Source organism: Ursus maritimus, unplaced genomic scaffold (assembly GCF_017311325.1).
Source record: "Ursus maritimus isolate PB19 unplaced genomic scaffold, ASM1731132v1 scaffold_12, whole genome shotgun sequence".
Lineage (NCBI taxonomy): Eukaryota > Metazoa > Chordata > Mammalia > Carnivora > Ursidae > Ursus > Ursus maritimus.
In genome coordinates, this window is record NW_024423564.1 from 2,994,740 (window position 1) to 3,018,493 (window position 23,754).

The 23,754-nt window shown below is 37.8% G+C and overlaps 1 protein-coding gene across 1 annotated transcript in view; it reads right to left on the bottom strand.

The window, feature by feature from the left end:
• Positions 1-14,417, bottom strand: part of VPS45 (vacuolar protein sorting 45 homolog) — a 62,742-nt gene extending 48,325 nt beyond the window's left edge. Inside the window, exons 1-9 of the mRNA XM_008695734.2 lie at positions 14,195-14,417; positions 13,457-13,591; positions 10,268-10,328; positions 6,115-6,194; positions 5,023-5,091; positions 4,774-4,911; positions 4,216-4,326; positions 723-857; positions 158-271 (exon numbers count right to left, since the gene is read on the bottom strand). Of these exons, the coding sequence (XP_008693956.1) occupies positions 158-271; positions 723-857; positions 4,216-4,326; positions 4,774-4,911; positions 5,023-5,091; positions 6,115-6,194; positions 10,268-10,328; positions 13,457-13,591; positions 14,195-14,287 (936 nt within the window). The 5' untranslated portion in view covers positions 14,288-14,417. The remainder of the gene's footprint in view (positions 1-157; positions 272-722; positions 858-4,215; positions 4,327-4,773; positions 4,912-5,022; positions 5,092-6,114; positions 6,195-10,267; positions 10,329-13,456; positions 13,592-14,194) is intronic.
• Positions 14,418-23,754: the final 9,337 nt, after the last annotated feature.

The following is a 23,754-nucleotide window of genomic DNA, read 5'->3' on the forward strand; positions in this document are numbered from 1 at the left end:
TATATTGTTTCCTAAAGAGAAATAGTACAGAAAATTATTTCAAACCAAACAAAATGAATCAAGGCAGAAATCAGACTGAGAATAGTCCAGAAATGTTGCTTACATGAATAGTTCCAAAGTCTTGCATGTTAGTCATCCATGAACATGTTCAATTTACCTTCATGTCTGCTATTGATTCTAGTTTTTGCTGTTCTTTTGGTTTCTTCTTCTGAAAGTCTTCCATGAGATTCTTTATATTGCTACCAATCTCAGCAAAGTTCAGGTACATATTCTGTGAAAAAGGAAGTTGGAAACAGTTCTATCAATGAGTCTGACTTTCAGACCATTTCATAAAAGAAGTAGTGAAAAAGAATCCTGAAGGCAGAATTGAAGGGCAAGAAAATTCCATTGTAATGACCAAATCTGGACATTGGCCAGGACACTGGTGATGAATACCATTACTATTCTCACAAAGGGCTACAGAAGGGAAGGAAGTAAATAAATTGGGTTCTAATTTTGAAAGTACAAAGCTAAATATGTGATGTCTCTGAAGAAAAAAAAAACTGTTAAAGGGTCAGAATCCAAGACTTCTGCCTTCTCTTGAGATGCAGTTTATCTACAGGATGCCCCTATCATCCTTCCACATGAAGTCCCGTATCTGTTCTCATTCAAACAAGTCAATCAGTACTGGCCTTCTTACATAAAAATAACTAAAACAATTTAAAAAAAATTTAACCACCTACGTTAGCATAGAATTCGTCGTTTTCAGCAGATAGGACCACCTCTCTTAAGTCTTTACTGATTCCCGGCACTCTGGAAAGATCAATCCGGTTGTTGTTTATGCCCAGTAGTTCGTGGACCATGGCCTGATATGTCCACTAAATGAAGAATTATGACAAAAAAAATTGGTAACTGACAAAACATGGAAATAGTAAATGTTCAGGAAAACAAAAACTGGTAACATTCTTAGCAACTAGTCTTCTTTACATAGAGGTTCTTAATTTAGTTTAAGTTTTATTAATATTTTGTGTTCTACTAAGCATTAAGACTCATTGTAATTGGTTAAGCTAAAAGTCAAAATACTTTTACATTTTACACTTTCGGAAGACGGGCAGCAAGATTAATATTCCTGATAGAAAGAAAACAAATTAGATCTATCATTAGCTCCAGTTTTTGCCTGTGAATTAAGAGTATATTTTTGGCTTCACAGATAGGGCTATATTGGTATTGCAGTTACAAGCTGTACCATTTCCTGTACGCTTCTGTGGTTTTCTGCAGCATGAGAAGTGTGCTCTTGCAGATCTGAGTGGTGCTATATTTATCCTGGGAACACTAATATTATCAGAAACAAATCTTGTGAGTTGATCAAAACACACATATTCAGAAACTTTGCCTCTGAATCCATTTTATTTCATATTTTTCCTTAATACGAATTGTGTGGAAGGATTGGTTTCCATTCTTTTAAAATGTGAACTTATTTGGTGAAAATGGAATGGAGAAACCCCAAATTTTGCCTTCTCACCATTCACGGAGAATGGGTTCCTTTTAGTCATAGGTCCATTATACACAACTAAGTATTTTCCAGCAAATTACCTTCTAAATCTAGAATCCAAATGCTAGAAATATTTATATACTTTTACTTCATCTTAAGCAATCTAGATTTATTAAGAAAGAACTTAAGGTGGGGCGCCTGGGTGGCTCAGTCGTTAAGTGTCTGCCTTCGGCTCAGGTGGTGACCCCAGGGTCCTGGTATCGAGCCTGGAATCAGGCTCCCTGCTTAGCGGGAGGCCTGCTTCCCCCTCTCCCACTCCCCCCCACTTGTGTTCCTTCTCTCACTGTCTCTCTCTCTGTCAAATAAATAAAATCTTAAAAAACAAAAGAAAGAAAGAAAGAAAGAAAGAAAGAAAGAAAGAAAGAAAGAAAGAACTTAAGGTTATAAAAGAAGGTGCTTCATTTCCTAAAATACTTGCCAAATGAATCCTTAAAAAAGCAAGTTTCAGGGACGCCTGGGTGGTTCATTTGGTTAAGTGTCTGACTCTTAGTTTTGGCTCAGTTCACGATCTCATGGGTTGTGAGACAGAGCCCAGAGTCAGCCCATGCTCAGAGAGGTGTCTGCTTGAGATTTTCTATCTTGACCCCTCCCCTGGCTCACACGCACGTGCACGTGCCCACGCTCTCTCTCTCAAATAAATAAAATCTTAAAAAAAAAAGTTTCATGGGGGCATGTAAAATAAGTATAACAAAATATTTATGCTTCCATAGACAGCATCCTGTGTAGGCTTCTACCATTAGTACTTACTCTATAATTAAAATAATCAGTTTACTTTTCTCCCCATGGGATCATGAGCTCTTTGAGAGCAGAAATTGCATCTTTTAACCTTTTACCTCTAATACTTTTTTTTTTTCTTAAGTAGGCTACATGCCCAGGGTGTAGCCCAACACGAGGCTTGAACTCATGACTCTGAGGTCAAGACCTAGGCTGAGATCACGAGTCGGACACTGAACTGAGCCACCCAGGTGCTCCATTACCTCCAATACTTAACACAATACCTGGCACATAAGTCGTTAATGAAATTAGTTGAATGAGTGGTTGTTTTTCTTTGGGAAACACAATTACAGGCAATCGTTTTTCGTTCTACTTTTTTATACTATCAAAACTTCTTTGGTGAACATATATTACTTTGTATTTTGGAATATAAGGCTATCCTATTATAGAGAAGCTGCACTCCACAGCTACAGATTTCTCCTGGCATTAACATGATTATAAGCTAGGAAGAAACTGCAATATAAACTATGTCTTTCCGTATGAATTCAAAGTCACTATTAATAGAGCCTCTACTTTGTGTAAGGTGCTGTTCTTATACTCGCAGAAGAACAAACGCAGCTAAGACAGAGTCTGCCTTGAAGGACTGTGTGAAAATAATCAAAGGTACAACGTGGCAAATGAAGCACAAGACATAAGAGAGACACAAAGTTCTGCAGTAATTTTATGGAAAAAAAGAACATGTCTGACTAAAAGAATGAAAGGCTTCAAGGAGATGTTTTGAGTGGTTTTAAAGGAGAATGTTGATAGGTGAAGAAAGGGAGAGAAGGTATTTGAAACATTCCAGCGTTTAGACAGAGGTCACAACATGAATAAAACGACGGCCAGAAACCACACAGCATATCGGCACAGTAGTGAGTCGTAGGTTAAGGTTGGGCCCATATTGTGAAGGCTCTCGGATGCCAAGTTCAGGAGTCTTTAAGCCCGTAGGCAAATGGGAAGCAATGAAGATCTGTAAGCCAGGAGTAGTAAGATCAGAACCGTGTTTTAGAAAAAGTGATTTAACAACATCGTGTCTCTGAAATACATTCGAGTAGAAAGAAATTTAAAAGAGGGGAATCAAAGCCTTTCTGTTTCAGCCATCTTGGAGCCTGTGGAGGCCTGCTGGGAACAGGACTCCTAAAACGATAAATATTCCTGGAAGGCTGCGGTTCAAGGCCATTTTTGCTAGCTATAAGCAGGATCTCCAGAACCAGAGGGAGCACACAGCTCTTCTTAAAATTGAAGGTATTCATGCTCAAGATGAAACTTAGGTTCTCTCTAGGCAAGAGATGTGCTCATGTGTACAAAGCAAAGAATAACACAGTGACTCCTGGTGGCAAGCTGAACAAAACCAGAGTAACCTGGAGAAGGTAACTCATACTCATGGAAACAGTGGCATGACTCATGTCAAATTCTGAAGCAACCTTCCTGCTAAGGCCACTGGACACAAAATCCACGTGATGCTGTACCCTAAAGGATTTAAACTTACTGAAAAGTAAATAAATAAAAGTGTAGTTGATCTCCTATAAAAAAAAAATAAAAAATAAAAGTGAGGAATCGGTAGATGACTATCTCAGTATTCCTTTAAGAGATTAGGGTCTACACAAAGGTAATGGCAGTAAGAATGGAAAATTGCAGATAGACACTGGAAAAGGACAAGCTACAGAACCTAGAAGTTGCCTTCATCAGGGGGGAAGGTGGTGGCGGAAAGGGACAGGGAAGATGAGGCGGGAGAAAGAGCCAAAGATGACTGTGGCTGGAAGAATAGTGATATCAAAACACCAGGAAATAGAAGGCAAAAAAAAAACCCCCCAAAAAAAGCTGAAAATAAGGAGGCAAACACATGGACCACACAGTTCATTTCCACATCTGCATTTTGATGAATAGCACTTGAAATCATGCTTTTGTTATGTTAATAAAGGGTTCTGCACCTGGTTTAGCAGTGGGGTGATGGCATCATCGCAACGATCTAAAATAAGCAGCAATGGAGGCACCTCAGTGCGCCGGAATTCAAACAGTTCATATTCTTTAGTTATTACTTGCTGTGGATGAGAGAGAAAGACAGTTTGGTCAACCAATTAGTTGCAGACAGAGATGATATAAACAGAAAATTAATACATAAAAAAACACATTTAACAATAATTCTTTGCATCTTCATAGGCCTTCCGAAAAGGATTCAAAGGCTTCACAAAGTTTGGTAGCATCCTGTTTAAGAGGTTAGGACTTAAAGCTCTATTTTACGAATGGCTTAATTGGATCAAAATAAGTATTTAACTTATTTAGCTCGCAAATGTTGCTTGAGTTAAGCCTAAAAATTTTACCCCTAATTTGTTGCCTTTGATTTTTTATTACAAAGATCTCCCTCTTTGCAGGTAAACCTAACATAGTCACCTCCTTGATTGTAGAAAAAATATTGTTATAGTTTCTGAAATACGATAAGGAAATGAATGGTCTTGATGCTTTGGAACTGGGGAGAGGGAAAGCCATACCTTAACACATTCTGCAAGTCTCTTTGCTGCCTCTGATGAAAGCTGGTAACGAATCATGGGACATTTCTTCAGAGACAAAAGGAGAGCTGTCAGTCCTTGAGTTGTTCTGGATAGCTGGGCTGGATCCCAATTTCGACCCTTTTTGTTAAAAATGTATATTCAGAGAAAATAATTGAATTTTTTCTTACAAGTCCAATTACTTGCTGGATTAAAAAAATAAACTTATTTTTTTATCCTTTCCTTCCATACCTGGCAGCAACCCAAAATACTGAGGGAAAACAAATGTGGATTCACAGCAATATAATCACCATAAAATTCCTGCAAACAAAGCACCAAGATCAGTCATTTCATAAATTCCAACTGTATCATACAGTAATATTTTCATATGTGATATAACACTGTGTGATATAATCACATTTGAGGAAATGCAGGTATAAAAGAGATACAAAAATTGATCAATTAATAATTGAGTAGCAATAATAAATGTGGGGGAATAAAATAATTATAAAATAGCAGCAGCAATAATAATAATAAATCTTTTAAAAAACAAAAAGCTGTGGAAGTATGTGTATTACATTTCTGGAGACCTCTGTGCACACTCAATTAGTAAAAATAAGACACTGTTATAGGATACACAACGTAACACACAGATGAGAAAGAACTTTGCTGTGCAGTGTATTCTTTTTTTTTTAATTCATTTATCACCTAGCACATCCTTCTGAAAATCCAAAACTTGTTTATTTGCTGCCCTATTCTTCACTTAGGTGATAAATGTATCCAGACATTTGTGATAAATGTATTCAAGAACATAAAGCATTTAAGAAGTAAAAAGTAACATGACATGTTCTGATGTGATGTATTATACAGCATGCAGAATATTTAGGAATTACTAAGTTTTAACCTAACAATAAAAGTCTACTTTTTACCTCCTAGAGCAAGACAATCACAAATAGAACTTTAAAAAACCTCTTTCACATCCTTTACTTCCTATTCTTTTCCAATCAGACATAGCCCTGTAGATGAACATTCTTACAATGTGGTTCATAAAACTCGCATAGAATATATGTGACTCTGTGCCCAACCCTGTGAAACCCTCCCTATCCATTCAGTAGGACCCACTACTCGTCCAATTCCCTTATTCCCACTGACTCCTTTAATTCTGTTCCCACCCAATTTGATACCTCTTACAAACTTTCTAAGTATGAGTATAGTTTGGTACAATGCATTTATAATGTCTGATCAATAGCCACCCTTCTTTTGAGACAGCACCTTTCTTATGTTGGACTCAAATCTTTAAAAAGGACCAATATAAGAGATGTGTTAGAGGACCAATACGTTTACCTGAACCTCAGCCACAACTTCCTGTTCATCAGCTTCAGCTAATGACTTCACATCACTCTTGCTGATCACATTACTGAAATCTGAAACAGACATATGAGTTGTGGCTGACTCAAAGGAGATCATTTTTGCTGCAATTAAACATAAAAGAGCTTAACGACCGAGTGAAGTTTGGTATACATTGCGGTATACGTCAAAGTCAAACACCTTCAAATTCGAATGAGTAGCACAAATATACTCAAATCCATAAATTCATAATACTACTTGAAAAAAAAAACCACCATGTAGGCATTGGAGGATGCCAGGGAACCAAGTCATTATACTGAAAATAGCAAATAAAGGGAAAGAAGTGAGTTCCTTTATATACAAACTGTACCACAGATAACCAAATAGAAGAGGGGAAATTTCTATTTATGGAACTATTCCAGCTAAAAAACAAAGAAGGAATGATAATGATAGAATTAAAAGATCATCATTTTTATCAACCACTAATGAATCAATGGATGGACCTAGGCATTGAGCATCAACTGATGCTAATATCACAATAAGAGACAATCAATGAAAGCACACAACACTGACTATGAAATATTCTTGCCAAGAAGAAATCAAATCTAAATCTAATTAAGCTTCTATATCCAAGTACCAATTTACAGAACTAAAGGATAGAGGGATATTTATTTGTTTAAGATTTATATATTGGGGGGCGCCTGGGTGGCGCAGTCGTTGGGCGTCTGCCTTCGGCTCAGGGCGTGATCCTGGCGTTCCGGGATCGAGTCCCGCGTCAGGCTCCTGGGCTGGGAGCCTGCTTCTTCCTCTCCCTCTCCCCTGCTGTGTTCCCTCTCTCGCTGGCTGTCTGTCACATAAATAAATAAAATCTTTAAAAAAAAAAAAAAAAGATTTATATATTGGAGAGAGAGAGAAAGAGAGCACACAAGTGGGAGGGGCAGAGGGAGAGGGAGAGAGAATCTCAAGCAGCCTCCACACTGAGCGCAGAGCCTGACGTGGGGCTTGATCCCATGACCCTGAGATCATGACTTGAGCCAAAACCAAGAGTCAATGCTTAACTGATGGTACCACCCAGGTGCCCCAGGAATATTTTAAACTGCAAAGAATATGTTAAACTACCCTATCAGGATGCAATCAGCAAGATGCAGGCTGTGAGAAACTTTAACAGAACAATGTAGTTTCTTCAATAAATAAATTGCACTGGAGAAAGATTGAGAGAGACAGAGAGAGAGAAAACACCTATAGAAGATTAAAGAAACGTAAACAACATATCAATCAACAGCAATGTGTAGATCTTATCATGATCATAATTCAAATCCAAAAACAGTGAGAAAAAAACCCAAAACAAAACCATAGGAGAATTTGAAATTTGAATGCTAAGTATTTGAAAATAGGAATTATTTTTCATTATTTGGATATGCATAATAATGGTATTTTATTCTTTATTTTTTATAATAATGGTATTTTATAAAATGAGTCCTAATCTTTTAGAGATGCGTACTGAAATATTTAGGGATGAACTCATATGATGCCTTAGATCTCCTTCAAAATAACATTGGTGGGGGAGTAGATGGCAGTATAGCTAAAACGAGATAGGCCACAGCAAAGCAACTTTTGAAATTGGATGATGGGTACATTGGGATTTATTATACTATTTGTATATATTTGAAAACTTTCATAATAGAGGTTTTTTTTTTAACAAAGGAAGGAGCCTATTATACAATATATTCAGTAGACATAAAAATGCAAAAATAAAATTATAAAAAAATGAGATGAGCAGAAGGCCAGTTTAGTGTTGATATAAATTGTGCTGAAGGTTTGTAATGAATAAAATCACTACATACAAACTCATTTAGTTTATTTTAATCAAATAAAATTGTGAAATTGATTGCTTTACCCAAGTTCCAAGAGTCTGTTTTTCCTAGGCTTTAGTGTTGCTTTAATATATATCATTTTTTTTCTTCTACTTCATAGATTTACAGTGCAAATCACACAGTCTTTAGAACCAGAAGAATAGACATTAGATTATTCATTACTAGTCTCAACTGCTGCCTCAAAGAACTCTCTTTAGAGGAAAAAGGAGTCTTCATCTCATGACCTACTCAATTTTTAACTGACTCAGCACAAGAAGTGATTCCATTATATGTCTACTTAAATTTGATAGCACAGGGAATCTTTCATATTTTCATATATTCATATATATATATATGTGTATATATATGTACACACACACACGTCACTAAGTACAAGTTTCTACGCTTTCCTAAGTACTTAGCTTGTGATGACTACACACTTATGACTACTGCAATGACTACATACTTATCGGAATGGCTAAAATAAAAAAGGGCAACACCAAATGCTCATAAGGATACAAAGAAACTGGATCACCTGTACATTGCTAGTGGAAAGTAAAATGGTATGGTCACTCTAGAAAACATTTAGCAGTTTCTTAAAACACAAAACATGGAACTACCATATGACCCTCAGCAATTGCTCTCCTGGATATTATTTACTACAGAGAAATGAAGACTCATGTTCACACAAGAACCTATATACAAATGTTTATAACAGCTTTATTTGTAGTAACCAAAACTGAAAACAACTCAGATATCCTCCGATGGGTAGTTAAACAAATTGTGGTATATCCATAACATGGAATACTACTCAGTAATAAAAAGGAATGAACTAATGATACATGTTACAACCTGGATGAATCTCTAAAGAACGCCTAATGAAAAAAGCCAATCCCAACGGGTTATATACTATATAATTCCATTTATGTAACATTCTTGAAATGACAAAATTATAAAAACAGAGAACAGATTAGTGTTTGCCAGGGGTTAGTTAATAAGGGGGTTGGGTGGGAGGGAAATGGACCTAGTATAAAAGGGCAATATGAGAGATCCTTATGGAGATGGAAATGTTTTATATCGTAACTATCAATGTCAATATCCTGGATGTGGTATTATACTATAGTTATGTGAGATGCTACACTGGGGAAAATGGGTTTAAGAATAAACGGGATCTCTGTATTATTTCTTACAACTATATGTGAATCTACAATTGTCTCAAAATAAAAAGTTAAATTATAAAAGAAAGCCTGTGACTATTAGCCGAAAGTAAAAAACAAAAACAAAAATAAAAACCCACCAGGATGGCAGAAACTAATAGAATTGCCAATTTTTACCTCTTGAGGTTGTTGTATGGGCTCAATGAAATAATACATGAGAAAGTTCTTTATAAAATACTGTCTTACCACACATGTTAATTTTTGGTACCATTATTTAATTGTGGCATATAGCGTAGAAAGTATGTATATCTTAGAGTATAATCTAAACCCTAGAACTCCAAAGCCTTCAAGTAAGCTTTAAAAATTTCACAAATGCCCTACATACTGAGGGTTAAGGTTTGTCCTTGGTTTTGGAAATGGCACCAAATAAAATAGACTTACTAATTCCATAAAGATCAATAATGACATCTAGAGGAGAATGGATGTAACTTCCAAAACAGAACGTATTACATAAAAAAAAAAAAAAATCATATAAAATGTATAGTAACCACAAATTTATTTCTAGGACTCTGTCCTCCCCGTATCCCCCCCAAAAATTATGTACATAAGAGATACCTACTGGATGACTTGTACTTTCAAGTATTACATAAAGTAGCAAAGAGAAGTGGAATGATTTCATGTAAATGAAAAACTTTACATATATGTAAAGTAAATCTCTGCTTTTCCAACAAACTCAAGCATATCCTCCTCCAGGTAAAGAAACCAGCTTCTATGCCTCAGTTCATAAAAGTATAAAATAGGAATAAGTACACACTTTTTGTTTTGTTTTGTTTTGTTTTGCAGAGGTGGGATGTAAAATTTGGCTACTTGTAATTTTTGACTTCTAAAGAATCTTGACAGGCAAAATAAAACTTAAAAATAATTTTTACCTAATTAATCAACGATGAAGAAAATCCCACTTAGCTCTCTAAAACAAAATGTTGGTATTGGTCATAAGACTATTAATACTTGAAAGGACATAAAAAAATCAGACTCATATAGTGACTGATTCAGTTAACTTATTGATGATATGAAGTGTCCAGCCGAACAGACTAGCTAGGATACAGTTACATGATGGAGTAAATGAAATAATATACTTACAAATAAAATATATACTGTATTTTGGTCTCCGGAGTTCTTGAATCAGATAATCCACATTCTCCTAGAAAGGAAACAACAAACAAATAATATGTGAGAATTGTTTAAGTGAAAAAATAATAAATACCGTCTATTGATTTATTTAAGTATTTACTGAGAGTCTGCTGAGTGCTGAGGTCTAGATTTAAGTGTATGCTGCAGGGATGAGGGCTGGAGGTGAAAAAGAATAGGTTAAATATAATGATCAGGAATCATCTATAATATTAATGAGCTGCATTATCACGGCCAAATTAAGATTTAAAAATATTAAAAACACAAATGTTAAGTACAACATAAAACTGATGATAATTCCACAAATTTGCCTCAGGCTGCTTGTCTATAAATTATTCATCTAATCAAAATTCTTAGATAGAATATCAAATATCTAGTTCTTTAAAAACCAACATTCAAGAGAAAATACACTTACTTGTATTCACTTTGGCTTTTAACTTATTGGTACCTAAGACTGCACAACTGTAATGTTTGTGAAGTATGTGCAAACAGCAGGTTAAGACTTTTCATATAAATCCATTATTTAAAAACAAAATATGGGGGCATCTGGGTGGCTCATTTGGTTAAACGTCTGACTTGTGATTTTGGCTCAGGTCACAGGCTCATGGGTCAGACTCCACACTCAGCCGGGAGTCTGCTTGGGATTCTCTTTCTCCCTCTCCCTCTGCCCCTCCCTGCCACTCACACTTTCTTTCTCAAATAAAACAAAGAAATCTTTTTAAAAAAATAAAATAAAATATAAAATTTAGAAGTAAAAAAAAGTTGATTTTTACATGATCAAAACATAAGAATTCCAATTACGTAAGATCATAACGCAGGTTTTATCTATTTTTGAAACAACACATAAATTTCAATATGACTTTGGTCCCCAGTCTAAACATGATAGGAAACACAGTTTTGAATGTTTAAAAAATTATACATTTCCTTAAAGAACTAAAAGTAATATAAGCAACGCACATTGCTTGTTAAATGGGAAAAAGGTTTTTAAAATAGTCATTTAGATTTAAAAATACATTAAAATTAACTTTACAGGGGCGCCTGGGTGGCTCAGTCATTAAGCGTCTGCCTTCGGCTCAGGGCGTGATCCCGGCGTTCCGGGATTGAGCCCCACATCAGGCTCCTATGCTGGGAGCCTGCTTCTTCCTCTCCCACTCCCCCTGCCTGTGTTCCCTCTCTTGCTGCCTGTCTCTCTCTCTGTCAAATAAATAAAATAAAATCTTTAAAAAAAATTTAACTTTACAACATAATCTTAAACAAAAATCATTTTTAAGAACACATTTTTAGTGGGGCACTTGGGTGGCTCAGTCAGTTAAGTGTCTGCCTATCGCTCAGGTCATGATCCCAGGGGCCTGGGATGAACCCTTAATCAGGCTCCCTGCTGAGCAGGGAGCCTGCTTCTCCCTCTCTCTGCCCCTCACCCCACTCGTGCTCATGCTCGTGCTCTCTCTCAAATAAATAAATAAAATCTTGAAAAAAAAAAAAAAGAACACATTTTTAGTTTTAGAGAGAGAGTGTGTGTGTATATATATACATATATATGTATAAATATAAAGAGGTGCTCTAATGAAAAATATTAGGAAATGATGGATTAGATGATCTCTAAGATCCTTCTCAGCACCAAAATTTCATGAGCTACAAATGTGAAAAAACTGGAAATGACTATAACACAGTTAATGTATTCATTAATTCAGGAACTATTTATTGAGGTCCACCATGTAGCAGGCACTGGAGACATAATAGTATGAAAAAACAGATACCATCTCTACTCTCATGGAGCTTACTGCTGGTAGGTGAGAAAGATATTAATCAAACCATATAAAACTTCAACTATGACAAGCAAAAGGGAGAAGAAGATGGTGCTGTAAGTACTTATAAGACAGGGGTTTGACTTGGTCAGCAAAACCAGAGATTTACTGGAGGAAGTAAAGAAGTTCCAAGCAGAGGGAAGAGCCTGTGCAAAGGTCCTGTGGCATGATGGAATAAAGTGAACTCAAAGATTAATGTGGTTAAGAGCAAAAGGGGGAATGGTTTGAAATGAGGCTGTAGGAATGACAGGAACTCGACCACACAGAACCACAATTAAGGAGTTTTGCCTTTAGCATAAAAACAATGAGAAGTCATTCAAGGATTTCAAGTGGGGGTGACATGATCAGATTTGTATTTCAGAAAGTACATAATATACACGCATGGTAAAAGAGTGCTTTGGAGTTGAAGATCATGAATATAAAGAGAATATACAAAGTAAGGTTGAAATAGTATGGGCGTTTTACAGGAGGACTCAAGCTAGATTTAGAAAATGATGTATGAAAATGCACAGAAGGCTAAAGAACCTTTAATTAGGGGAAGAGAACAAATAGAGAAGAGGAATGACCATGTAGAGGGATGATAAAAGGGCCTCGTTGGCAATAGTGGAGGAGCAGAGATTGGACATGGGAGGCTGGATACACAAGGGCAGATCAAAACAGCTAAAGGAGGGATTTGAGGGCTGGGCTCCTAAATATTGATTTAATCATGGAAGTAAAATTGAGCCATTATATGTCCCTGTGCATAGATGTGAATGAAATGATACAGACTCAAGATACTGGTGTATTTACATAAGAATATAAGATTAAATGGCTGAACTGCGAGAGACTATGGACTCTGGGAAACAAACTGAGGGCTTCAGAGGGGAGGGGGTGGGGGACTGGGATAGGCAGGTGATGGGTAGTAAGGAGGGCACGTATCGCATAGGGTGCTGGGTGTTATACGAAAACAATGAGTCATGGAACACTACATCAAAAACTAAAGATGTACTGTATGGCGACTAACATAACAAAATAAAAAATTATTAAAAAAATAAGATTAAGTGGCAGCGGTATTCAGTGTGATAGCTATGGAGGTTAATCCAGGAATTAAGTGATGTGGGTCTCTGCTAGGATAGTTAGTGGTTTTGGAAGTAGCTGGGAACCTAAAGGGCATTGTGGACGAAAAACTGACTGTAAGGAGTAAACTGAGATGTGGAAAGCAGGAGGGTCAAGGTTGTAACTCTGATGAACCAGGTTAATTATGATGCCACAAATGATAACACAAATTTATTTTGCGTTCTTAATGCTTTCATATCAGAGTGTTCTGTATTTGCCTGGGCAAATGACAGCTCAGTACCTTCGTAGGACGAAGAAAACAAATTGCTTTCAGGTGTTTCATGATCTCTCGATTTTGAGAATCAATGCGTTCAAAAAGGTACACTTCCTTCTGAAGAATCTCTGATTGTGTGTATACCATACTCACTATGCCAGTCTGTAAAGAAAAAGAATTAACTAATATTATGCTAGTCAAAAATAATATAAACAAGCAGCAACACCTAAGACTTAAATTTTTTTCAACAGTACTTAGCTGGATAACGTAAATACTAACATATGTGATAACATTTACTGAGCGTCCAAAACATGTAGGTAATGTACCAGAATGAAAAACATGTTCTCTCTGAACACAATCCATAAATTTCGAAAAAAAATTTCCCCATCACCTTAGAGTGTTTTTTTTTAAAAATAATTCTGTGACCAACAAATAATAACCTGTCATTTAAAAACACAACGGTGACTGGAAATAAGTCTTCCAAGTGTCCTGTCTCACATATTATTTCTCGGCAGAGACATTTAGAAAAGGACTTCTGATTCCAAAAAATTGTTCCGGGTAGAAGAAGGAATCTCTGGTGGTAGTTAGAGCCATTTACACTGAAAACCTACTAGACAAGCTTTATACCACCTTTCAGTTCCACACCAACGGACCCTCGCTTCAAAACCTCTAATTCAATACTAAATCCTACCGTGGAGTGGGAGTAGCTATTCTAAGGGAGGGAGAGTTCCCTCACAAACAAATACTGAGCAAAAGCAAACTCACCGTCTCTTTATCCATGAGGAGTACTTTCATACCCGGTCCGCTGTCCTCTATCATTTTGGAAACGTACTGCTTCACAGCAAAAACCACGTTCATGGTGGCGAATTGACAGGTTAACCCTACAGCCCTTCCCGCCCCCTTTTCTCTTGCTAAATTAACCCCCGGCCTTTTGGCCGGGTCTCAGCGGCTTCCTCCCCGCCCGGCTTTGGCTTCCGGAAGTCCGGGCAGCCCCTACGGTGCTGGGAGTTGTAGTTCCGCTGCGCGGGGCGGGCGACCCAGCCTCCCGGCTGAATGGAAAAATCCCGCGGAGACCCCCCAGGGCAGCAACGCTCGGAAGTGATTCTCTACCCACCTCCAGTCTGAAGTTGTTTGAGGCCTGGACTCAGAGCACGGAGGGCCGTGGGTCCGGGGTGCCCCGGCTGCCCCCGAAAGCCTCTCCTGCTGGCTTGGGGAGACGGTAGCCGCTCGCGGCGTGGGGGAACTTGGCATGAGGCTGGCTTGGTGGCGAGAACCGGAGTGTAGCCGTGGTCACTATGTGCCATTAATACTTTCTTGGGTGGCACGTGAAGGATTAAGGGAAGAGAGCTGGCGTAATGCTTCCGGCCGCTCGGAAAGGTATTTGCTAAGTAATGGCCGAGGTTCGTCCTCCCCGGCTTCATCGTGTCATTAACAAGGCGAGGACAGTACTCCCGCAAAGCGAGGCCCGAATTGGTTTTCTGAAGACTGAGGGGCAAGTGAAATTGAGTATTTGTTGAACGAACAAAGGGAATGCCCTCGAGGGTTGTTTTGGAAGAGGCCTCAGATCCGCCCCCCGGAGAGCCGGGAGCTGAGTCGGCCGCGGGGACTAGCAGGGCGCGCGAGGGACCCCGGGTTTGGCGCCCTGGGCGACTGGACTCCGGCTCCTGCTGAGCGGGTGCGAGGGACCCGCGGCGCTGAAACTGCGGGCAGGAGCCCAGTTAAAGTCAGAGATGGGTAGGGGCACGTATCCGGTGGGACTAAAGCAAAGTGGCGTGGGGGATTTTAAGGGAAAACTCACAAATTTTGTTTAAAGAAACAAGAAGGACTCAGCCACAGAATGAGTCTTAAAGCCATCAACTTCTAAATGTATGCATTTGTGTTTAACACCCTGAAGGTCTTCTCCCCATTATGCCATTTCTCGAAAAGGAGGGAAAAATGTTAGTTTTCCCACACCGTTACGTTAGGGAATTTAAAAATCAGGAAGATCATAAGAAACAACTGCAAGAAATCAGCAAGTATAATTGCTTGTAAATATTTCCACTAAAATAGTGACCAGTGTTTGTTGGGGTCTCTTTAATCAATAGGTTCAACATTGCCAAATGAATCATTCTTTAGTTATATTTTAAGAATTAAAACTAGACCCAGAGCACGTTAACATTAATCTGGCTATTAAGATTACTTTATAAAACTTTATATACAATTATCATATCCTTTAAGGGAGCTCAGAAGCCAATTGAAATATCATAGATTTTTGTCACCTCTGAAATTGTGAAGAATGTTTATTTTCTTTTCAATTTTTCTACCGTGTAAAACTTCCCATTGCGCTTTTTATCAATTTTTGAATTATGTTTTGAAAGAAAAGTTATATTAAAATGAAAATGTGAACTTTGAATGGATACACATGATCGCTTCTCGGCCTTTTGGCTAAGATCAAGTGAATAGATACACATGAGAAAAATCTAATTTATATAAAATTCTATTAACTTAAAATGTTACTTAAGATTTAAAATATATTAAATATATTTAAAATGCATTACAATTAAAATATAGAAAGCAGTGAACCAGTGAAACACCTGCAAATCCTGTAAGTTATCAATATTTGAAAATTCACCTCCTCTCTCTGTGACACTTGGTTTTCTTTTACCTATAATTTAGACTTCAGCATAAGATTATTTTCCATTTTATGCATTTTTTAGAAAGAACAAGGAAATTCTTGTCTGAAATTCGTGCTTTTTTAGACAGTAATCAGTCTGTAAATAATACATGGCAAGAAACTGCATTCTTTTATTTATAGTTGGGCAATTATAACATTTTAGAGAAGGAAAATGCCTGTTTTGACAAGGCTTAGTAATTCATTCCATTGCCCATGAAGTTCCACTGATGTCAGTGGCAGTGATATTTTGTACGTTGATAAGACGGGGAATGTAAACATTCTGTACAAAATAGTTATCTATTTAAAGAATGCTGTGATAGTCCTCAAGTTTGCCAGCCTATTAATGAGAATTAAATGAAATAACATGCAGAAAAAATGTTGCCTGGCACATACTAAATGCTCAGTAAATAGTGACTTTATTTATTTATTTATTTTTAAAGATTTTATTTATTTGAGAGAGAGAGTAAGAGCAGGAGGAGGGGCAGAGGGAGAGGGAGAAGCAGGCTCCCAGCTGAGCAGGGAGCCCACTGCAGGGCTCCATCCCAGGAACCTGGGATCATGACCTGAGTGGAAGTCAGGCCCTTAACCAACCGAGCCACCCAGGTGCCTCTCAACTTTAATTATTTAAAATGGAAAGCCTGGGTGGCTCAGTCACTTAAGCATCTGCTTTTGGCTCAGGTCATGATCTCAGAGTCTTGGGATGGAGTCCCATGTCCAGCTCCTCGGTCAGTGGGGGAACTTGCTGCTCCCCCCGCTTGTGCTTGTTCTCGCTCTCTGGCAAATAAATAAAATCTTTTTAAAAAAAGTCGAAAGGTAGATATACCTTTTAGCTTGTTTTTTACATACGACATATTTTATTCCCCTTTGACAAGAAAATTTTAGAATATAATCAGTATCAGAATCTGTAAACTACAGTTTCCGAGTATAATTTCCATAATAAGTTTATCTGGCATTACTATACAATAATAGAAGTGTCGATGGGAAGAATTGGGCTGCCCCTTCATAATTTGCAAACCATACAATTTTCGTGGAGATAAAACTTGGGAAAAATATGCTTCAGGTTCCTTCAGAGGCTTAGTGATTACCCAACCTCAAATCAAACAGTTTGTTAAGTTTTTTCACAGTTGGTGGTTTAGTCTTGAACTTTATGGTAGCAAAAACAATGAATCGCTTTATTTTTTATTTTTTATTTTTTTAAGATTTTATTTATTTATTCAACAGAGATAGAGACAGCCAGCGAGAGAGGGAACACAGCAGGGGGAGTGGGAGAGGAAGAAGCAGGCTCATAGTGGAGGAGCCTGATGTGGGGCTCGATCCCATAACGCCGGGATCACACCCTGAGCCGAAGGCAGACGCTTAACCACTGTGCCACCCAGGCGCCCCCAAGCGCTTTAAATCATTAAGTAAAAAATATTTGCACAAAGGATTCTGTCTGCACATTCAGTAGTGTGGGTGGTTTCATCTTTCTGATGGTGATGTTAACTTTGATCACGTGGTTAGATGGTGTCTGCTGGATTTCTCCACTGTAAAATTATTTTTCTCCTTGTAATTAATATGTGGAAATAGATAAAGGGGATTAAGAGGTAAAAACTTCCAGTTATAGAGTAACCAAGTCATGGAGGTGAAAAGTACAGCATAAAGAATATAGTCAACAATATCTTAATAACATATGGTGACACATGGTGACTTTCGTTACGAGCATCGAGGAATGTATAGGATTGTACCAATATGTTGTACACCTGAAACTAATGCAACATTTTATGTTAATTATACTTCAATTTAAAAAAATATATACTTAAAGCAAAAATAAATGAAAACATCATATGGAGAGAATCCTTGATGTGTTGCAAATATCCTATTTCTTCATCATTCTTGTTATACACGCTAATTTTAACTGGAATCCATTGATGGTTCTTGCCTGCAACCATTGATGTTTACCTGATGGTAATTATTTTCCTCGTTTCTTCTGCAGTTATTGTTTGGAATTCCTCTATAAAAAAGAGCTCTACTCTCCCCCCATTTATTTATTTATTCAATCGTTATTTATGTCAGACTCATGGATCTTGAAGAAAATTACTTTTAAGTAGTAGGAAGAATATGTAGAGGTTGAGAGTGCAGGCTCTGGAATCAGGCAACCTGAACTGGATTCTGCTGAATCCTAGCTGCAGGACTTTGGCAAGTTACCTAACCACCCAGTGCCTCAGTTTCCTCATTTGTAGCTGGAGAAGCTACCTCAGGCTGGGATGAGCATTAAGTGAGATAATACATGTAGTTGTTAGCCTAGCTTCAGTTACTTTTTCTTCGTAAATATTTTGAACGGTGTTAAATTTTACTGTTTATAAGTTTCCCCACCCACAAAGTTAATATAAAAATGGTCGACACACAGACAGTAGCTGTGCTTGTGCTGAGCATAGCATAAGGTATAGATATGTTGATTCACTGTGTCGTACACCTGAAACTAATGTAATGTGTGCCAATGATACTTCAATTAAAAAAAAAAAAAAGGAAGGAAGAACATCAGAGAAGGAAGAAATGAAGGTAAAATAGCAATAAACAAATACATTTTCATGTGCTTGCCTCCCTGAGAAATTATTAAAATTCACAAAATGAATTTAGAAGTGTAACGTTAATGAGATGCGTAAGTTCTTATTTCCAAAAAAAGGTTGAAATAGAATTTTGCTAAGATCTTTTATGATCATAATTCTGTTCTTTTTTTTTTTTAAGGATATTTTATTTATTTATTTGACAGAGACAGAGTCAGCCAGCGAGAGAGGGAACACAAGCAGGGGGAGTGGGAGAGGAAGAAGCAGGCTCCCAGTGGAGGAGCCTGATGTGGGGCTCGATCCCAGAACGCCGGGAACACGACCTGAGCCGAAGGCAGACGCTTAACCGCTGTGCCACCCAGGCGCCCCCATAATTCTGTTCTTGAGTTACTGTGTTAGAAACATAAATGACCATGAAATGTGATGAGATTATTTTTTTAAATTTTAGCTGTTTCAAGAGAATAGGCAAGCCATGTGAAATAAGTACCAGAAAATACATGTTCTTGTAAATCCTTAAATTTCATTAGTTGGTAAAGGAATTTTTATTATATTTTTATATTGAAATAATTCCTTTAGAAATGGCTCATTATTGCCTTGATCGAGCATTTGATCAGGATTACTTGTTTTTCTTCACTAGAAAGAATAGTGTTGAAAAAATAAGATACAAAATATTTTGTTTATACATTTACTTGAAATAAATTTAATGGAGGTTATTCAGTATTTCTCTTAATATATATTTTTAAAATCTTGTTTATTTATTGAGAGAGAGAGGGAGAGAGTGGGGGGAGGAGCAGAAGGAGAGGGACAATCTGACTCCACGCTGAGCCTGGAGCCCAACTCGGGGCTCCATCCCACCATCCCGAGATGATGATCTGAGCCGAAATCAAGAGCCCAACACTCAACTGACTGAGCCACCCAGGTGCCCTATCTTGTAATAATATTAATAAATAAAAACAATCACATTTTACTGAGCTTTTACTATGTGTAGAGGCCTTTACAAATATCTCAGGTTTTGCAACTTTCTTTTGAGGTATTGTCTCCATGTTACAGAGAAACTGAGGTTCAGAGAAGTTGAATAACTTTTTTAAGTGACACAGCAGCAAGATGAAAGAAGCATACCTTTTTTCCCCCCCAAGTTTTATTTATTCAAGTAATCTCTACATCCCACGTGGGCCTCGAACTCACGACCCCTGAGATCAAGAGTTGCATGCTCTTCTGACTGAGCCAGCTTGGAACCCCAGAGAAGTGTATCTTTTTCAGTGGGCTTTTTACCATGTTTCTTTGTACATATCCTTTCTGCACATCCTTTTTTTAGAAAGTAGATTGTCATTTCTTTGAGGGTAGAGATTTTTTTTTTTTTTTTTTTGGTCCTTTTGACCTAGTGCAGTCCTGGACACACAAGATACCCAATGAATATTTCATGTTGGTGATACTCATTACTGGGCTAACTTCTACAATGGCATGTTAAGTAAAGTGTAGAGTTTTACATGGACAGTACAAAAAGAGATCAAAATATGGATCCAGATGGTGTATGCCAATAATTTTATTGAATGATAAGGGATAAATTCTGGGGACAATATCGTGGGTTTTCTTTCCAAATTCCCAGGTAAATTACAGGGACGTGGACTTACCTGTTCTGGTGCTCTCGTAACAAATGACGTGACTTTTGTTTTCTTCTATCTGCTAGCAGTGATTAGAGAGAATTAACTTCCTAAAATTGTTAATTATTTACCTGAGAAAGCATCAGCTTTCAAAAAACATTTAATTTAGCTTTGAATGTTTTCAGTACTCAGACAGAGGGCGCCCTTGGACCACCATGAAGGTATGAATAACTAAACAGGCTCTTTAACATTTGGTGCTGGCCCACTGAGTAATGGTTATGTGATTGAGGGAGAATGTGTTTTGGGCAAAATAGATTAGAAGATGCTTTCGTGTTGAGTTTAATCTGGTTTTGGCTTTAAATCTTATTGAATTGTTGCATAAATTGACTGCTTTCAAATTTTTTCGTTTCTTAAGGCACTGGACAAAAGCTGTAAGGTTCAAATCAATAAGCATTCAATTTGGGAGATTTGTTGATAAATATAATGTCACATTGACAATTCGAAGGGTAGAAACCTGATTATAACTTCTATTCATGCCTGATTGCAACTGACAATAGGTCTGTCAATATGAATATGCATGTGTGCTGAGTACTTTCTGTGCCTTATTCTTACAAACAACTCAATGACATAAGTAGTGCTGTTACCCTCTTTTTAAAAAGGAGAAAATTGAAGTCTAGGGAGATTAAGATTTCCACTAATAAGAGAAAAAACTGGGATTCAAATCTGGGGGTGTGAACGCCAGAATCCGTACTTCTAGCCAGAATACTATACTACAAATGACAGTTTCCTCTGTTCCTGGCACAAAATATACAATTAATGGTGAAATTGGGTTTTTCCCTCCCTCTTTAATTTCCAGTTATTATTGAAAGAATACAGCAACATCCAGACTCACCATGGTTTAATTTAGGAATAATTTTGGGAAATTAGACTCTTTATTTCTTGGTGATATAGTAATTTAAATTCAGATGCTGTAGACCGATTCAACTCCTGGTCAGGGAAACACTCAAGTTTGCCGTGATAGAATGAAAAGAACACCAAGTCGAGAGCCAGGTAGTCTGATTTATAGTATATTTTACTACTAATATCTGGGTGAGCTTCAGAAATGATTTAAGCTCACTAGACCTCTGTCTTTCAAATGAAGGGAATGGACTAGAAAACCTCAGCTCATTAATCTGTGAGTTTTAGATTATGCATATGGAAATCATTCTCTCTGTCTTGTATCTGCATACTGTACATGTCTTGTTCAACTTCTGGGAGCAGTATATTCATATAAACCTAACAACGTCATGCATCTACGTTGGCACTGGTATGGAGTCCCCCCACCCCGCAACAGGTGCACCTATGGAAGCGCCTAGTTCTCAACACTGGTTACTAGACAATTTGTAGAGGGTCTTCATTCTTTCAACCAGCATTTACTGACACCTACTATGTGCTAGCTTTGGAAATATAGCATTGAACAAAACAGACAAAATTCCTAACCTCATGAAGTTTACAATCTTAGGATAATCAGACAAAGAAAATAAGTAAAATTTATGGTAATTAGATGATGATAAATTCTAGAGAAAAACAAAGCAGGTTTAAAAAGGGGACATGGTGGGTATAGGGATAGGTAAGATTTGCAGTTATAAATAGGATGGTCAGGGAATCATTCGCTGAAAAGTAGTCGTTGAGCAAAAACCTGAAGAAGGTGAAAGGAATAACCTATGTGGTCTCTAAATAAAGAACCTTCCAATTAAAAGGAAGAGCAATTGCAAAACCCCTGAGGCGGGAGTGACCTGTTCCTAAAAGCGGGAAGTGGCCAGTGCTGCTGGAGCTGAGATGGTGAGGGGCAAAGACAGATAATGGGGAACAGTGGGTGCAGAACCTATTGCCAGGGCATTGACTTTTATTTTGAATGAGATGGAAGTCACTGGAGAGCTTTGAGGAGAGGATCCATTTGGCTGTTGGGTTGAGAATAAACTGCAGAGGGCAAAGGTAAAAAGCAGGGAGACTAGCTAGGAGCATTTACAATAATCCAGGTGAGCCGTAGGGGGTCTCAGGCAGGGAGATGGAGATAGTGAGGGACTAGCTGGATCCCAGGGACGGTGCCAGTATTAGCTGATGGTTTGGTTAAAAATATGTGAGAGAGGAGTCTCAGCAAGATGCCAGGTTTTTAGCGCGAACAACTCACAGGAAGAAGGTGCCGTTAACTGAGGAAAAGCAGCCTTTGCCCTTTCACTTCCACTGTTACCGCAAAACGCACGTGCCACAGATCTAAAACGTTGCAATAGCCAGCTTTTAGCTTCTTTCTTTTCCAGTCCATCCTGTGTGCCGTAGGAGTTAAGAACAGGCGGTTTGGATTGGGAAAAAGTGGAAGCTAGACCAATATTCAAAAGGTAAACCTCCTGGGGCGCCTGGGTGGCACAGCGGTTAAGCGTCTGCCTTCGGCTCAGGGCGTGATCCCGGCGTTGTGGGATCGAGCCCCACATCAGGCTCCTCCGCTATGAGCCTGCTTCTTCCTCTCCCACTCCCCCTGCTTGTGTTCCCTCTCTCGCTGGCTGTCTGTCAAATAAATAAATAAAATCTTAAAAAAAAAAAAAAAAAAAAAAAAAAAACAAAAAAACACAAAAGGTAAACCTCCTTTGCACTTACTGTTTTTCCGTCATAGGGATTTGCCTTTGTATTGGATTGTTTTTGAAGTTGTTTTTAATGGTTCAATAAACTTGGAGTAGAACCGCAAGCAATATAATTATTCCCTCTGCTTCATTAAAAATGCTTTTGTAACCACGTTAATTATATTACCTTCTATCTCTTTGTAATCGATGTTTATACCTTCTGTAAGATAACTGTAAGGCCTTTTGTTCACATTTTTATATTCTTGAGGGCTTGCTGTAGGATTGCAGGAACTTTAAAAATTGGCACTGGAGTGGATTTGTATTATTAGTGTGATCTTAATGTTGTAACACACTGATTATGCAAGATATATAATTAGTTTGCTTTTGTTATTTAACGTATGCAGGACTGTAACAACACAAACTGGAGATGATATAAGGTACAAGAAGAAAGCACTTAAATTACTATCTGATTTAAAAATTTAATTCTACGTCTCCAAAGGCAAGGGAAACAAAGGCAAAAACGAACGATTGTGACTTCACTAAGATAAAAACCTTCTGCGCAGCAAGGGAAACAGTCCACAAAACCAAAAGACAACCGACAGAATGGGAGAAGATAATTGCAAATGTCTTATCAGATAAAGGGGCTAGGATCCAAAATTTATAAAGAAGTTATCCAACTCAACACCCAAAGAACAAATAATCCAATCAGGAAATGGGCAGAAGACATGAACAGACATTTCTCCAAAGACATCCAAATGGCCAATAGACACACGAAAAAATGCTCAAAATCACTCGCCATCAGGGAAATACAAATCAAAACCACAATGAGATACCACCTCACACCAGTCAGCATGGCTAAAATCAATGAGTCAGGAAACGACAGATGTTGGTGAGGATGCGGAGAAAGGGGAACCCTCTTACACTGTTGGCGGGA